Source organism: Microcaecilia unicolor, chromosome 11, assembly GCF_901765095.1.
Source record: "Microcaecilia unicolor chromosome 11, aMicUni1.1, whole genome shotgun sequence".
Lineage (NCBI taxonomy): Eukaryota > Metazoa > Chordata > Amphibia > Gymnophiona > Siphonopidae > Microcaecilia > Microcaecilia unicolor.
This window is the reverse complement of record NC_044041.1, coordinates 24,107,921-24,126,841: the sequence shown is the minus strand read 5'-3', so window position 1 is coordinate 24,126,841 and position 18,921 is coordinate 24,107,921. Positions and strand designations below refer to the sequence as shown.

The 18,921-nt window shown below is 43.5% G+C and overlaps 1 protein-coding gene across 3 annotated transcripts in view; it reads left to right on the top strand.

The window, feature by feature from the left end:
• MYO18B (myosin XVIIIB) overlaps positions 1–18,921 on the top strand; it is a 549,955-nt gene that overhangs the window by 299,669 nt on the left and 231,365 nt on the right. For all 3 annotated transcript variants that reach the window (XM_030218025.1, XM_030218027.1, XM_030218024.1), the window contains exons 27-28: positions 7,784–7,903; positions 10,860–10,968. In XM_030218025.1, coding sequence (XP_030073885.1) covers positions 7,784–7,903; positions 10,860–10,968 — 229 coding nt within the window. The remainder of the gene's footprint in view (positions 1–7,783; positions 7,904–10,859; positions 10,969–18,921) is intronic.

The following is an 18,921-nucleotide window of genomic DNA, read 5'->3' as shown; positions in this document are numbered from 1 at the left end:
CAAGAGCAACTGGGGATCATGCCTACCCTGATTGCATCCCTAATCCGCTAGGGATTGTAAAATAGGCCCAAGGGGGCACCTGCAGGGGAAAAAAGCAACCCTTGTTCAGAGAAGTAAATTTAAAATGAATCGGAGAAACCTTTTCTTCACTCAATGTGTAATTGAACTCTGGAATTCGTTGCCAGAGAATGTAACATAGTAACATAGTAACATAGTAGATGACGGCAGAAAAAGACCTGCACGGTCCATCTAGTCTGCCCACGATAAACTCATATGTGTATACCTTACCTTGATTTGTACCTGTCTTTTTCAGAGCACAGACCATATAAGTCTGTCCAGCAGTATTTCCCGCCTCCCAACCACCAGTCCCGCCTCCCATCACCGGCTCTGGCACAGACCCCGTATAAGTCTGCCCTCCCCTATCCTAGCCTCTCAACCACCAACCCCTCTTCCCCCCGCCACCCAATTTCAGCTAAGCTTCTGTGGATCCATTCCTTCTGCACAGGATTCCTTTATGCCTATCCCATGCATGTTTGAATTCCGTTACCGTTTTCATGTCCACCACCTCCTGCGGGAGGGCATTCCAAGCGTTCACCACCCTCTCCGTGAAGAAATACTTCCTGACATCTTTCCTGAGTCTGCCCCCCTTCAATCTCTTTTCATGTCCTCTCATTCTACCGCCTTCCCATCTCCGGAAAAGATTCGAATGTGGTAAAGGCGGTTAGCTTAGCTGGGTTTAAAAAACGTTTAGATGGCTTCCTAAAGGAAAAGTCCGTAGACCATTATTAAAATGACTTGGGGAAAATCCACTGGTTATTTCTGAGATAAGCAGCATAAATTGTATTGAACATTTTTGGGATCTTGCCAGGTATTTGTGACCTGGATTGGCCACTGTTGGAAACAGAATACTGGGCTTGATGGAACTTTGGTGTGTCCCAGAGTGACAATACTTACGTACTTATGAGGGGAGAGGGAGGGAGACAAACAGGACAAAGCACACATTTTCGACTTAAAAGTGTTCTCTGCTTTACAGTTAATACATGATAATAACCTTTTCTTTATGTTAACTGAATGGCAACCCTTCCCAAAATGTTGGTAATGTCCCAAACATTTAGTGTTAGGAATTATTAGGAATGGACTAGAGAATAAAATGGAAAATATTATACTGCCTCAATTGTTCCACCACGGGTCTTTTGCGATTCTGGTCGCTGCATCTCAAAAAAGATATAGTAGAACTAGAACAGGTACGGAGAAGGGTGACCAAAATAATTAACGGGATGGAATTACTTCATCATGAGGAAAGTTAGGCTTGGAGAAGAGATGCATGAGGGAAGATATGATGGAGCCAGGTCTACAAAATTCGAAGTGGAATGGAACGGGTAGATATGAATCACTTGTTTAGTCTTTCAAAAAGTACAAAGACTAAGGGACACTCCATGAAATGACTGAATAGCATTTTTCACTCAACACACAATTAAGTTCTGGAATTTTGTAAAAGCAGTTAATGTAGCTGGGGTTAAAGAAGGGTTGGACAAATCCATGGAGGAAACACCAATAAACTTTTAACAAGGTAGATCTAGGGAAAACCATTGCTTATCTCTGGGGACCAGCAAGGTGTGTGTCTACGTTTTGGGATCCTGCCAAGTAATTGTGCCTTGGATTGGCCAATGTTGGGTTTGATGGATCTTTGGTCTGACCCAGTATGACAGTTCTTATGTTGTTAGATTAATACCCAAGTTTGGCTACAGCATATTAATTTTGGTGATTACTGTACATTAATCCCTGATTCTATAAAGGTCACCAAAAATCGCGTGTACAAATGTAGGCATTCCCAATTTGCACGCACAATTTAATAGAATAATGAGTCAATTAGTGCAATTATTGGCATTAGTTAGATTTAATTGGGACCAATGCACATAACTTTAGGTGCAGGATCTGTGCCTAACATTTACACGTGGTCCAAAAAGGGGGGTAAGAATATGGGAGGATCATGGGTGTTTCAGGGTGAAATAGGGGTGTGGTTTGAGTTACGTGCACAATTACAGAATAACGGTGCTCCGCACGTAATTTTAGGTACAGGCATTTGCACCACATTTTCCTTGGTGTAAATGGCCACGCCTAAGTTTACGCACAACTCTCCGCTTAAGCATGTAGTCTATAAACTGTACCAAACTTTAGGCGCGGATTACACGGGTATTTTTCGGTGCCAATTTTTTGGGCACCATACATGGAATCTAACTCTAACTGCAGAACCTTGCCACATTTTAGTACCAAGGAGTCTAAGGGGCCCTTTTACTAAAGTCCCATAAAATCTGGGCTTAATGCATTCTAATGTGAGATTTTACCGCACGCTAAACCCTGATTTAACATGGCACACTGTAGGGCATTTTTTTTTTTTTTGCTGGTCATGAAAAAAAATGGGTGCAGAAATCAACATCGACTAAGCATATCCTCTAAGTGGCGCCTAGATTTAGTTGCGGTATATAGAATACGCTTAGTTGATATCTCAGCGCCTAAATCTACGTGCCTCCATTTACATCAGTGAAAACATGGCGTAAATCACAGCACATAGATTTAGGTGCACTGCGCCATATTCTATAATTACGTACTTAAATTTCAGAACGCCCATTTCCATGCCCATAACATGCCCCTTTTTGCCTGCGCGCATTAGAACTTAGCCGCACTGCATTACAGAAAATGCTTAGTGAGTTGTGCGCCTAAAATCTAATTATTGCCAATTAATGCTCTTTATTGTTATTGCTGATTAGCTTGTTTAGCCAATTAAGTTACGTGTATTGTTATAGAATACGCTTGGATTTCAGCACGGATTTCTAGGTGCACTATAAAAAATCTGGGGGTTAGTGTGCAAAACCTGCAAAAAAATGTAGGAGCACTTATTTCCTCCTATTTAGGAGGTGCTCAGTGCTCCTGCATTAACCCTGTGTTATCCAGGAAGCTTGCACTAATCCTTACATGTTAACTGGCCCACTCTCCGCCCATTCCCAAAATTACTTAAAAAAAAAAAATCAGCAATGTGCAAGTTAGCACAAGCAAGCAAAACACCACAAAACATTTTAACATGTTTCTGTGGTGCTCTAATTTATTTATTGTTGCATTTGTACCCCACATTTTCCCACCTATTTGCAGGCCCAACGTGGCTTACAATGCTCCGTTATGGCAGTCGCCATTCCAGAGTGAAAGATAACAATTGGTGTTACATTGAGAACATAGATGCTATAATAGAGTTAAACACTTAAGCAAACAAATCTTGGAAGAGATCAATTCAGAATATAAGGTGAAGTGACAATATGTTACGATTACAGTTATTGATCATTGTGGTATGCCTTGTTGAAGAAAGAGGTTTTCAGAGATTTGCGAAATGTAATCACTTATTGAGGGCTTAACACCCTTTAGTAAAAGAATGTTATTCCAAAAGTATATTTCCATAAGTAGAAAATGAGAAAATATCCTTTTTGAACAGTGCCCTAAATCTGTAATAGCGACATGCATTCAGTCCCTTGTTCTCTGACAGTGTATCAAATACTTGGACAATTCACCTCAACACTATTTTACTTTTTTTTTTTGCTAAAGGCAAAAATATCATTTGTACTTTTGCCTTTATATAAAAATTATAGTTTAATGTGCTATGCCTTGATAACAGACTATCTTATGAGAAGCTCGAGTAATTGTATTGTTCCTGAGGGTCTAGATGCACAAAAGACATGCCAGACACAGTTCAGGCACATCCTGCAAATGTCATTGCCTTTGTTACTGTTTTCATTCTCTTTTTTTCTTCTGATCCATTGTAAAGGCGTAGAGTTTTCTCTTGCACCAGTCGCGTTGTCTTTACCCTTGTGTGGCTATTAAAGAGAATTATGTGGCATTAGAACCTCTAGGGAGAGGATTCATCAAGTAGTCGTAGGGCCTTAACGTGGGTTATTTGGCCCTTAACACGACCTAAAGGACCCTAACGCCACTTGACTAAAAATACTGCGGCGATATTTTAAGTTGCCACTGGTTAGGTAATAATGAGATGCAAAATATGCAAATGCAGGGTTTGCTTCTCACTACTATGCAAATAGCCTAACACGACTAGCAGTGATAACACCAAAAGTTGCCTTAGGGCCCAAAAACCACGATAAAAACATCCGCAGCTTTTTACTGGAGTTATTTTACCATCTGGGAGCATCGGGCTGCAAAACCGCGGCCCGATGCTCCCAGGATGCCAGTGTGGGGTCCCCCCCAGGTATCTGGTCCCCCTCAGACAACCGTCCCACAAGCCCCCTACCCAACCCCAAAGGGCCACCTTATCTCATTGGTGGTCTGGAGGGGTCCGGGGGATATCTCAGCTTTAGAACTTTAAATAAATCCCGTGATGAGGGCCACGACTTTCACAGGATTCTGCAAATTGCGTAAGTTGAAAGGTCACTGGATAAATACCTACGTGAAAGAAAAAACGCCCACTGTGCATTAGTGACCTGAGTTAATGGAAATGTTGTTGTTAGGGGCTTAAGCAATATATCACAATATATTACATTACAAAGCACTATATGCTTTCTATTCCCTCCAGTGGTCATCTGATCAGTTCGGGCACCTTTTTGAGGCTTGGTCGTGAAAATAAAAGGACCAAGTAAAACTGGCGAAATACTGATTAACGCCGCTTTAGGACTGGTGGTTGGGAGGCGGGGATAATGCTGGGCAGACTTATATGATCTGTGCCAGAGCCGATGGTGGGAGGCGGGGCTGGTGGTTGGGAGGCGGGGATAGTGCTGGGCAGACTTATACGGTCTGTGCCCTGAAGAGCACAGGTACAAATCAAAGTAGGGTATACACAAAAAGCAGCAAATATGAGTTATCTTGTTGGGCAGACTGGATGGACCGTGCAGGTCTTTTTCTGCCGTCATCTACTATGTTACTATTCTATGCTGCTAGGTATGCTCAAAATATTAAAAAGCGGCCACTTTTTCTCTGAAAGAATATAGTATCACATGTTTCAAAGATGTCTTTTATATCCAAAAGTGAGTTTCGTGACCTATTATTATTATTAATATTTGTATAGCGCTACCAGACGCACGCAGCGCTGAACATCCAACACAGAGAGAGACAGTCCCTGCTCAAAAGAGCTTACAACCTATCTTTAATATTAAATAGATATTTGTGATTCACTTATGAAATTCACAGTTGTAAAATTACATCCTGAAACATGAGCCCTAATGGTAGTACTGTTAGGGGCCACTGGCACCATTTTGAACCCAGTACCAGCTAAGGCAGGAGCGACTAGGAATCACTCCTGCCCAATTCCACTAGGGACTAGGGATATTGAAAGGTGGGCCTAGGGAGGCCTCCAGCAGGGAGTGAGAGGAGCAAAGTGCAACCGAAAACGATCCGCTGGGTATTCTCCAGAGGTAGATTCAAGTAGATTGAAGAAATATTCAGTGTCCAAGTTCTTGAGGGGAAGTGAATTATGTAATTTTAGGATTTTTTCGTTGACGTAATTGGCCAGTGTATCAGCAGATGGGATGTCTGTACTAGATGTGGTAAGTGGGTTGGTGTCCAGGAGTTTATTTACAACATGGAATAATTTCTTTAGGTCTGTATAATCCTGACCTATTTTAGATTTGTAGTAGGATTTTCGTGCCTGTCTGATTGCGAATTTGTATTTTCTAAGAGTTAGCTTCCATTCATTAAGTGTATGTTCATTCTTTCCTTTTTTCCATTTGCGTTCCATTTTCCTGGTTTGCGTCTTTAGTTTTTTTTAGTTCTTCGTTAAACCAAGGTGTTGAATTAATTCTTTTTGATGATCTGGGTTTTTATAGGTGCTAAAGCATCTAGTACACTGCTGCATCTTAAGTCCCATTCTGAAAGGAAGTGGGTAGAATCTGTATTTATTGACCAATCGTTGTCATACATAGTAACATAGTAACATAGTAGATGACGGCAGAAAAAGACCTGCATGGTCCATCCAGTCTGCCCAAGACAAACTCATGTGTATACCTTACCTTGATTTGCACCTGTCTCTCCCAGGGCCCAGACTGTACAAGTCTGCCCAGCAGTTTTTCCCGCCTCCCAACCACCTGTCCCGCCTCCCATCACCGGCTCTGGCACAGACCATACAAGTCTGCCCTCCCCTATTCTCGCCTCCGAACCACCAACCCCTATTCCCCCCACCTGCTCCGCCACCCAATTTTAGCTAAGCTTCTGAGGATCCATTCCTTTTGCACAGGATTCCTTTATGCATATCCCACGCATGTTTGAATTCCGTTACCGTTTTCATCTCCACCACCTCCCGCGGGAGGGCATTCCAAGCATCCACCACCCTCTCCGTGAAAAAATACTTCCTGACATCTGTATAAGACGTTGGTGAGGCCCCACCTGGAGTATTGTGTTCAGTTTTGGAGGCCGCACCTTGCGAATGATGTCAAAAAACCAGAACTCCTAGACTAGAACTCCGTTGGGTCAATGCGACCTGTTGTACTAATATTTGTGTGTTGTCGAATTTGTTAGGATCCCTTTCTCTGCCATAGTATGGATAATTTGAGTTTAAAGTGGTCGGTCCAGGGAGTTTCTGACATGTCTGTTAATCTGAAATTTTGGTCTGTGGTCATTTTATGTGCACAAAGGTCTAATGTATGACCTTTGATGTGAGTGGGTTCGCAGTTTGGCCATGAGAAATCCCAGGAGTGGAGGAAATCTGTACATTCTTGTGTCCATGAGGATTTTTTGTCTTCAAGGTGAAGGTTAATGTCACCTAAAATAAGTATATTGGAACCAGATACACAAGTTAGGCGCAGATCGGGTGTATTCTGTAATAGTGTGCATAGGTTTTTGACATGCCCATGACCCACCCATTCCTCACCCATGGCCATGCCCCTTTTCAGCCTCAAGCATTAGAATTTATGAGCACCACATTATAGAATACACCTAGAAAGTTGTGCACATACATTCTAATTAAAACTAATTAGCACGCATCATTTCCAGTGCTACAAAAATATTTTCTATTTTTGTAGCGCTGTGCTTACCCGGCAGTAATCGACGCTGCCCAGTTACCACCAGGTTAGCGCAGTAGCCCTTACTGCCACCTCAATGTGTAAGCGGTAAGTGCTCCCCCCTGATATGGCCGCACGGCAAGCGGTTCACTTACCGCATGGTCATTTCTTTTCCAGCAAACAGACAGCCTTTTACCCACTATGGTAAAAGGGGAACAGCGCACATCAAAAATATGCGCCGACCTGTTTAGTAAAAGGACTCCTTAGTGTATTGACTACCTGTATGTTGCACAGTTCACTTTCAGAAACATCTTTGATAGACCAAGACCCATCCGTACCATCAACGGCCTTTTGCCCTTCAGAAAAGCACTGAAGACCCATCTCTTCAAGATAGCCTACCCTAACGATTCAACCTAACCAAAGCCTGCTACATGATTCTTATTGAAGATTGTTATACATTGACCTTCTTTCCCATTATCCTTATTGCTACCCCATATCCATTCCTCTCCATCTTCCTACGCCTACCTCCCAACGCTCATTTCCTTCTACACCCAATTGCTCCTATGTTCAATTTACTTATCCGTTAACCCCATTAATATTGCGTTTACTACAAATTGTATATTCTTTTTACGACTTCTGTAATTCTTTATATTGTTACTATGTAGGCCGCATTGAGCCTGCTGTGTGTGGGAAAGCGCGGGGTACAAATGTAATAAATAATAATAATAACACAAGTTTTATAAAATACTACTGTTGGACACGATTGTGCTTTACTCAGTTTTAATCGTATTTTTTAGATTACAGACTTGACAACAGAATTATCTGATGAACGATTTAAAGGTGAAGTAGCCTGCAGGGTTTTGAAGACTGAACAGGCTGATCGGCTCCGGACATCAAGAGAGATAAAGGATCTGCAGGTAAACGTTCACGAAGGTGAATGCCGTATAGCCGAACTGGTAAAAATACCATTGCTACAGTGTTAATACAAGATTATTGTCAGAACCAAACTGCTATAAATCGGTGGCTATTGACATGGTAATTGGGTTGATGCATGGCCAACAACATAAGAAAACAGGACACTATTACCATAGCATGACCTATTTTTCCTCCTATATATATCTTACCTGTTGTGTACTTACTCGTGAAACAGCTCTCAGAAAAACAGGCAAGCTTAACAGAAATGAAAACAATAATGTATCATGAGTAAACACCTATGTTGTGATTTTGAGCACTTCTGTCTTATACAACCCACAGATTTCTTTTCCATATCATGACGCTATATTAAGGGTTGTGTTTACAAAGGTCCACTAGAGTTTTTAGCTCATGCTAACAATGTAGATGAACATAATATGGTGACACAAAAAGCAGGGTCTAAGAAAACAGCAAGGCAGACGATCTGCAAGCTCCAAGATGGAAAAACAACAAAGCAGATCAGTAGAAGGTAAACATCAATTTATTAAATGGAGACCAAATATTCTAATCAGCCCAACACAGGCCGTGTTTCGCCCAGCAGGGCTGCTTCAGGGGCTACACAGTAATCCTCAATTGTCAAGATAAAATAGATATGTGTAATGGTAAAAAATGTGTAGTAATCTGAAATCATAAGTCTTCTAAAATATAGTAAAAAAACAGCACAACCGAATAATCATGAAAGGTGATGACGTGAGATCTATCTAACGTCCTCGCGATACTATAAGACTTATGATTTCAGATTACTACACATTTTTTACCATTACACAAATCTATTTTATCTTGACAATTGAGGTTTATTTTGTAGCCCCTGAAGCAGCCCTGCTGGGCGAAACATGGCCTGTGTTGGGCTGATTAGAATATTTGGTCTCCATTTAATAAATTGATGTTTACCTTCTACTGATCTGCTTTGTTGTTTTTCCGACACAAAAAGCAGAACAGACAATGAAATCTATATGAAGATGAATTTATTCAACCAGCAATGCCCGACACAGGCTGTGTTTCGCCCACACATGGGCTGCCTCAGGGGCAAATTATGTTGAGAACTGGATACCTCTTCACATGTGTGTTGTGACTCATATGACTGCAATCATATGACAAGGGAATCCACACGATGGCTCCATGAATCCTTCAGCATCATTACTAAAACATTGTAAGGGCGAAACATGGCCTGGGTTGGACATAGTTTGGTTGAATAAATTCAACTTCATATAGATTTCTTCGTCTGTTCTGCTTTTTGTGTTGCCATCTTGGATCTTGCAGATAGACTGCCCTGTTGGTTTCTTGGATGCACATAATATTCCTATGGGCATCTACACAGTTAGCGTGTGCTAATTTTTAGCGCGCTCTAAAAATGCTAGCGTGCCTTTGTAAAGAGGGCCCTATGTTTGTAGTTGGCACAATCCCCCAAATTATATAAAGGGCACACAATTGGGCACGCAAGGGTCATTTACGCACATAACTAAATTATCTAATTGGCGCTAAGTTGACATTAAGTATTGTGGACTTATTCTAATATTCAGTGATATTGCCATCATAGGATTGGCACTAAGGGTCTTATTCTATAAAGGTTATGTGCCTAAATTTACACTTCTAAATTATGAGCGTAATCTATGCTCCTAAATTTATGCTCCTAATTTAGGGCCTATTATGCTCATAGATTTAACATACATTTAGGCGCATAAATTATGCGCCTAAATTTATGAGCGTAAATCTAGGAGCATAACCTTTATAGAATAGGACCCTAACCTGTTTATTTTCGAAAGAGAAGGGTGGCCATCTTCTGACGCAAATCGGGAGATGGGCGCCCTTCTCTTAGGGGCGGCCAAATCGGCATAATCAAAAGCCGGCTTGGCCCTTCCTCAACTGCTTTCCGTCGCGGAGTCGGCCAAAGTTCCCGGGGGCGTGTTGGCAGTGTTCCGAAGGCGGGACGGGGGCATGGTTAAGAGATGGCCATCCTCGGCTGATAATGGAAAAAAGAAGGCCAGCCCTGATGAGCATTTGGCCGACTTGGTCCATTTATTTTCAGGATCAAGCCTCAAAAAGGTGTCCCAATTGACCAGATGACCACAGGAGGGAATTGGGGATGACCTCCCCGTACTCCCTCAGTGCTCACCAACCCCTACCACCCTAAAAAAAAATTAAAATCATGTTTTTGGCAGCCTCTATGCCAGCTTCAAATGTCATACCCAGCTCCATGACAGCAGTATGCAGGTCCTTGGAGCAGTTTTAGTGGGTGCAGTGCACTTCAGGTAGGCGGACCCAGGCCCATCCCCCCCTACCTGTTACACTTGTGGTGGTAAATGGGAGCCCTCCAACCCCCCCCCCCCCCGAAACCCACTGTACCCACATGTAGGTGCCCCCCTTCAACCACAAGGGCTATGGTAGTGGTGTACAGTTGTGGGGAGTGGGTTTTGGGGAGGATTTGGAGGGCTCAGCACCCAAGGGAATGGAGCTATGTACCTGGGATCAATTAACAAAGTCCACTGCAGTGCCCCCTAGGTTGCCCGGTTGGTGTCCTGGCATGTGAGGGGGACCAGTGTACTACAAATGCTGGCTCCTCCCACGACCAAATGCCTTGGATTTGGCCGGTTTTGAGATGGCCGTCCTCGGTTTCCATTATCGGTGAAAACTGATGCCGGCCATCTCTAAGGGCGGCCATCTCTAAGGTCGGCCCAAATGTTGAGATTTGGCCAGCCCCGACCGTATTATCGAAACGAAAGATGGCCGCCCATCTTGTTTCGATTATACGGTCAGGACGCCTCTTTACGGGACCGTCCCTAGAGATGGGCGCCCTTATAGATGGATGCCCCCGTTCGATTATGCCCCTCTAAGTGCCCAAATTTTGGGCATCTAAGTTTTAGTACCCTTTCCTGAATTGGGTCCAATCTGATTTTGTTTCAGAATAAATATGACCAGGCACAAAAGAATTTGGAGTCAGTTGCAAAGCAACTGGAAGAAGCTCAGCAAAAAATTCAACAGCGAGAACTTGGATCAAATAGCTCTGGAGGAAGTAAGTACAGAATATCAGCTCAGCTATTTCGTTCATTAGTGTCTACTCCAAGGCCAGTCTTGGAATATCTGAAGCACTGGTAAGGTGTAAAGATGGAGTCCTCTATTTGAGTTTAGCCCCCCGATTATTCAAAGCATTTAACCGGCTAGGATCAGCACCTGGCTAGTTAAATGCCTCATAACCAACTATCTGGCGATATTCAGTGGGGGATAGCCGGATATCTCCCGCTGAATATTGCTGGTTAGCAGTTAGTGGATAACCAGTTATGTTCAGTATATAACCAGCTATCTGCCGATTTTCAGTCCCACTTTAGCGGCTATATTTGGCTGCATGAAAACATGGGATATCTTTGACCAGTTTGAAGACAACTGGCTAAGTCTAAATATTGACTTAGCTGGTTATATTCAAACCAGCCAAAAATAAACTCGATATTTAATGACGGTCACTGAAAATAGCCCGGCACTGAATATCTGGGTGTAGTGTTGACCGTGGGAGTTAGCTGGGCTAAGTCCTGCAGTCTGAATATCGACCCCTAGGAGTTTGCGTTATACTATACAATGCTTACATAGCCTAGACAAAGGATCATGAAGGCCATATGGAACTACAGACCAATGGTGTTGTGTACCATATACAGTAGAATGAGGTGGGCCAGCATGGTTATGGCTCAACCAATATTTTGCCCAACACATCAGCAACTAGAGAACGGGACTAGAGATTGCTTTGTTTGGGAAGGGAAAGGGAAATGGGACTTGATATACTGCCTTTCTGAGGTTTTTGCAACTACATTCAAAGCGGTTTACATATATTCAGGTACTTATTTTGTACCAGAGGCAATGGAGGGTTAAGTGACTTGCCCAGAGTCACAAGGAGCTGCAGTGGGAATCAAAAACTCAGTTCCTCAGGATCAGTCCACTGCACTAACCACTAGGCTACTCTATCCAACCAAAAAAGTATTCTTTGTCCCTGTCTTCTACCTCCACCAGTGCTTGCTGTCATTGTCTTACCACTGACCCAACATTTTGTGAAACTCAGGATGGAAGTTATCAATATGGGCTAGCGTTAAGATATGCTATTTTATTACTAACTGGGTTTCATTGCATAAAATGAGACATGTTGATAACTACTTCCCTCAGTCACTTGATGTCATATCAAAAATGCCCCCCCCCCCCCACCACAATCTACCAGCAGTGAACCATACAAGTTCCACAAGAAAATAATAACCATTAAAACATGTTATAACACAATCCTCATTTCAACTAGCAAGAATAAAGCAAATAATTAACAATTTCTTTTTACTCTGATTATTATTTCAATGCAGACCATATTATATTGATACAATAGATTTTTTTTTCTAACTAGTCACACCCTACCCTATAACTACAAGGAACCCTGGGCACTGTGGCTTCTTATTGAAAACTTATGCAGATATTATTATCTTAAATGTAAAGCATGGATAGAGCACATGCAAGTGAAGAGATGATTAAGAGGAGAATATTTTACAAATAGAATGCATTCATCACAAAAGCTACATGCCTTCTGGGGTTTTTTTAAGTGTTAAGATTAAGTAATAAAATATACTACCCCTCTCCTCAAGACCCTTCACTGGCTCCCTATCCATTTTCGCATCCTGTCCAAACTTCTTCTACTAACCTATAAATGTACTCACTCTGCTGCTCCCCAGTATCTCTCCACACTCGTCCTTCCCTACACCCCTTCCCGTGCACTTCGCTCCGTGGATAAATCCTTCTTATCTGTTCCCTTCTCCACTACTGCCAACTCCAGACTTCGTGCCTTCTGTCTCGCTGCACCCTACACCTGGAATAAACTCCTGAGCCCCTACGTCTTGCCCCATCCTTGGCCACCTTCAAATCTAGACTGAAAGCCCACCTCTTTAAGATTGCTTTTGACTCGTAACCACTTTTAACCATTCGCCTCCTCTTACCCTCCTCTCCTCCTTCCTGTACACATTAATTGATTTGATTTGATTTGCTTACTCAGCACCCAAGGTAAGGGAGCTTACCTTGCTTACTTTATTTTTTGTCTATTAGATTGTAAGCTCTTTGAGCAGGGACTGTCTTTCTTCTATGTTTGTGCAGCGCTGCGTACGCCTTGTAGCGCTATAGAAATGCTAAATAGTAGTAGTAGTATAAAAATAAGACCTTGAAAAAACAGCCAGTAGATAACTCAATAAGTTCTTTGATGAAGTTGTCAAGTTTTCTATATTAACCCTATTGATCAAGTGAGAATGGACACCAGCTTTGATTGGTTGAAGAATTAACATGATTTTAATGGAATCATTTTCAACTAGACACAGACTGGTATCAAGTATGATGTAGTGAATCCTACAAAATGATACTGCAAATTCTATTAGTATGATAGCAGATTGTCATAGACTGGCAGGCTATTGAGCTCATTTTTGAAAGAGATCGCCGGCCATCTTCTGACACAAATCGGGAGATGGCCGGCGATCTCCTGATCCCGGCCAGATCGGTATAAACGGCAGGGTACAGAAGGCGGGACGGGGGTGCGGAGGTGACGTGGTTACGAGATGGCCGGCTTCACCCCATAATGGAAAAAAGATGGCCGGCTCAGATGAGCATTTCACCGGCTGCACTTGGTCCATTTATTTTTAGGTCCAAGTCACAAAAAAGTGCCCCAATTGACCAGATGACCACCGGAGGGAATCGGGGATCACCTCCTCTTACTTCCCCAGTGGTCACCAACCTTAGAGATGGTCGACCTAAATGTTGAGATGGTCGACCTTAGAGATGGGCGACCTCGGTTTTTGCCGATAATGGAAACCGAGGACGCCCATCTCAAAAACCACCAAATCCAAGCCATTTGGTCATGGGAGGAGCCAGCATTTGTAGTGCACTGGTCCCCCTCACATGCTAGGACACCAACTGGGCACCCTAGGGGACACTGCAGTGGACTTCAGAAAATGCTGCCAGGTGCATAGCTCCCTTACCTTGGGTGCTGAGCTCCCCAACCCCCCCCCAAAACCTACTCCCCACAACTATACACCTCTACCATAGCCCTAAGGGGTGAAGGGGGGCACCTACATGTGGGTACAGTGCGTTTTGGGTGGGTTTTGGAGGGCTCACATTTACCACCACAAGTGTAACAGGTAGTGGGGGAGGGGATGGCCTGGGTCCACCTGCCTAAAGTGCACTGCACCCACTACAATCTGCTCCAGGGACCTGCATACTGCTGTGATGGAGCTGGGTATGACATTTGAGACTGGCATAGAGGCTGGAAAAATGTTTTTAAATTTTTTTTGAGGGTGGGAGGGGGTTTCTGACCACTGGGGGAATAAGGGGAGGTCATTCCCGATTCCCTCCAGTGGTCATCTGGTCAGTTCAGGCACCTTTTCGAGGCTTGGTCGTGAAAAAAATTGGACCAAGTAAAGTCGGCCAAATGCTCGTCAGGGACGTCCTTCTTTTTTCCATGATCGGACGAGGACGCCCATCTTTTAACCATGTCCCCCATCCTGCCTTTGGTACACTGCCCCCCCCCCCCCCCCGTGAACTTTGGTCATCCCCACAAAGGAAAGCAGTTGAGGATGCCCATAATCGGCTTTCGATTATGCCGATTTGGGCGACCCTGAGAGAAGGACGCCCATCTCCCGATTTGTGTCAGAAGATGGGTGTCCTTCTCTTTCGATTATGCCACAGTTAGTCATGATTGAAACAGATCTAACCAAAAACGGCTAAATTTTGGCCCTAGACATTTTCTTTTTCTTCCATTATTGCAGAAAAATGTCTGTCTTTATGTGCTACCCATGTCCTGCCAAAATCATGCCCCAAAACGCCCCCTTGAAATTTGGATGAACTGTGGAGCAAAACATCTAAAATCAGGGTGTCAAAAATTGCAACTTGGACGTTGTTGGGAGAAAAATGGCCTTCTGCCACCTTATGACTTTTTTTTTGTTTTATTTTATTTATTTATTTTTGTTACATTTGTACCCCGCACTTTCCCACTCATGGCAGGCTCAATGCAGCTTACATGGGGCAATGGAGGGTTAAGTGACTTGCCCAGAGTCACAAGGAGCTGCCTGTGCCTGAAGTGGAAACCGAACTCAGTTCCTCAGTTTCCCAAGACCAAAGTCCACCACCCTAACCACTAGGCCACTCCTCCACTGTTGCTACTATTTGAGATTCTACATGGAATGTTGCTATTCCACCAATGTGGCCGCGCAGGCTTCTGCTTCTGTGAGTCTGACGTCCTGCACGTACGTGCAGGGCGTCAGACTCACAGAAACAGAAGCCTGCGCAGCCTTCTACATGGAATGTTGCTAGAGGAATAGCAACATTCCGCGTAGAATCTCCAATAGTAGCAACAGAATCTCAAAAGTAGCAACATTCCATGTAGAATCTCCAATAGTAGCAACAGAACCTCAAATAGTAGCAACATTCCATGTAGAATCTCCAATAGTATCTATTTTATTTTTGTTACATTTGTACCCCGCGCTTTCCCACTCATGGCAGGCTCAATGCGGCTTACATGGGGCAATGGAGGGTTAAGTGACTTGCCCAGAGTCACAAGGAGCTGCCTGTGCCAGGAATCGAACTCACTTCCTCAGTTCCCCAGGACCAAAGTGAGCCCCTACATATACCACGCATTTTGCAAATAACTAAAATATCGACTGACACTGTAGTTGAGAAACTATTATTGATCAGAGATGACATCGAGCTTTGAAAATCTGTTAAAACACTACCTGCTATTTTGTGTCCCCAGTTTGAATGCAAGTTTTTGTCCCTGGAAAAGATGCTATTTATGAGTCTGGCTTTGTAACAGGATACCTAGGTGAGAAATCCAAAAAAAGCACCATTTCAAAGGCAACAGAGGTGTCCATATACCTTTATAAAATAGGCTTCCAGAACCAGCCCCTGTAGTTCTCAAATGCTCTTTGGGGAAAATTCTATAAATGGTGCTCAAAATTCAGCTAATTACACCTATAGCAGAGATTTTGTTGCAAATGAGGGAAAAGTCTCAACTACTACGGCTATTTTCACACATAGGTGTTCATTATATAGCTCGTAGAAAAAGTCATCACTGACTCAAAAACCCTCAATTTTTGTATTTTCTTTTTTTGTTTCAATTATAATTACAACATATAAGCGTCTTTTTAAGACTTAAAAAACTGTTAAACGTATCAAAAGCATGGAGCTAATTCACTTATCTTGCCCAGTATTGCCGAATGTTTTTTTCAATGCTGTGCCAATTTATTCTTAATGAGGCGCTAGATCCAATTTAAGATGGGTAATGCACTGGTTCCTACGGTCCCGTTTCGAATGTCTTCATCAGGGAACCTGCTCACACCTGGAACACTGCGCCGTGACCACTTTATCATCAATCTGAATCTTCTGTCTTCTGAAGAAAATCGTATCTTCTGAAAAAATTCTCGGCGTCCTCACCTGAATTCGATGAAGAATTAAAGGAAACTTTGTCCAATTCATCGAATTCAGGTGAGGACGCCGAGAATTTTTTCAGAAGATACGATTTTCTTCAGAAGACAGAAGATTCAGATTGATGATAAAGTGGTCACGGCGCAGTGTTCCAGGTGTGAGCAGGTTCCCTGATGAAGACATTCGAAACGGGACCGTAGGAACCAGTGCATTACCCATCTTAAATTGGATCTAGCGCCTCATTAAGAATAAATTGGCACAGCATTGAAAAAAACATTCGGCAATACTGGGCAAGATAAGTGAATTAGCTCCATGCTTTTTGATACGTTTAACAGTTTTTTAAGTCTTAAAAAGACGCTTATATGTTGTAATTATAATTGAAACAAAAAAAGAAAATACAAAAATTGAGGGTTTTTGAGTCAGTGATGGCTTTTTCTACGAGCTATATAATGAACACCTATGTGTGAAAATAGCCGTAGTAGTTGAGACTTTTCCCTCATTTGCAACAAAATCTCTGCTATAGGTGTAATTAGATTATCTAGCATAGTAGCAGTGTATCTGGTGTTGGAATGCTCAAAATTCAGCACCAAAAAAATCGACACTGAACGGTATTCTATAACAAGCACTCCGGGACCGATGTCCTTTAATAGAATAGTTACATAGTGCCGGGATTCCCCCTTAACTTTGGGAGCAAGGAATTACACCAACTGAAAACAGGTGTAAAATCCCTGCGCACAAGTTGGGCACGGTTACCCTGAATTCTATAACACTGCCGCATTTTAGGAAAACACCCAGGCCCCGCCCATACCTCTTCCCTTTGTAGACTCGCCCATGCCCCGCCCATGCCCCTCCCCTTTGTAGATTCACACAGAAACACTTACTCACTGTTCTATAAATGGGCACTTAGGTGAGTTTTCATGCAAATCTGCTGTTTCTGCCCTATTTTCGTGCCTTGCAGCCATTAGGACGCTTTTTTCACGCTCAAAATATGGGCTAGTGTGCGTAAGTCTATGTGCAGGGATTTTGGTTGGCATAAATGGATGTGCATAGATTTAGTCACATGAACTATGCCTAAACATATTTTAAATATCGTGCGTAAATTTCTGTGCGGTATTTAGAATACGCTTAGGCATGATTGCCTATCGCACATTAATTTTAGGTGCCATTTTGTTTCTGCACATACTGATGCTTATGTTTGTTCAGTGTCTTAATTTACTGTCCTTCAAATCAGTGGCGTAGCTATAGGTGGGCCTGGGTGGGGTTCAGGCCCACTCAGCAGCGAAATCCTACATCAACATCTCTCCTCCTCCATGGCACTCCAGCTTCTGCCCGCCCATTGCTGAACCCCATCCCTCCCCAGTGTCCTTACAGGTGTCCCCAGTGCCCGCAGTGATCCATTATTGCTGTCTGCTGCGTTGGCCCCGCATGCTTCCATCGGCCAGGTCCTGCCTTTACTGATGTCATTTCCTGCTTCCTGTCTGGCGGGATCTGGCCAATGGAAGCTTGTGGGGCCGGCACAGGCAGCAATAATGGATCACTGCAGGTGCTGGAGACACCTTTAAAGTACACCGGAGAGGAAAAGGGTTCAGCGACGGGCGGGCAGATGCCGTGGAGCTAGCACAGCACCGGGGATGCCTGCAAGGTACACCGGGAAAAGACGGGGTTCAGCGATGGGCAGGCAGATGCTGAGATGCCACGGAGAAGGAGAGATGTTGATGAGGTAGGTGAAAAAAACCCTACATTTTTTTTAGATCTCCGGGGGGGGGGGGGGGGGGGGGAGGTGGCAAGGTGTGGAAGGGCCCATCTAAGTTAACTCTGGGCCCATTCAAAATACTTGGTCTGGCTCCACCACTGCTTCAAATAAGCAATTTTCAAACTATTCGTAAATTAGTTGTAAAGGAACTACAATATGCAAATAGGACAGGGAAACAAACAAAGGAGAGATAGACGCAGAGAAAAGGGAGAAGGTAGGGGTTCTGAGCCTGCTCCAGTTACTAAAGATGTCACCGTGTTATACTCGTCAGTCTCAAGAAAGCGAGAGAGAAAAGGTATGTTTTCATCATAGTTTTAAACTCTGGATAGGGCAATTCACTGTGGAGGGAAAGAGGGAGCAAATTCCATAGAAAGGGAGAAGAGGGCCCTTTGTCTGGTTAAGGCAAATTGGGAAGGGAAAACTGAGAGGATGGAGATTTGGAGGGGCATAATCGAATGGGGACGACCATCTGTAAGGACGTTCCGGCGAAGGGGCGGGGAAACCCGTATTATGGAAACAAGATGGACGTCCATCTTTCATTTCGATAATACGGTCGGGGACGGCCAAATCTCAACATTTAGGTTGACCTTAGAGACGGTCGACCTAAATGTTGAGATGGTCGACTTTAGAGATGGTCGTCCCCGGTTTTTGGCCATAATGGAAACTGAGGACGCCCATCTCAAAAACGACCAAATCCAAGGCATTTGGTCCTGGGAGGAGCCAGCATTCGTAGTGCACTGGTCCCCCTGACATGCCAGGACACCAACCGGGCACCCTAGGGAGCACTGCGGT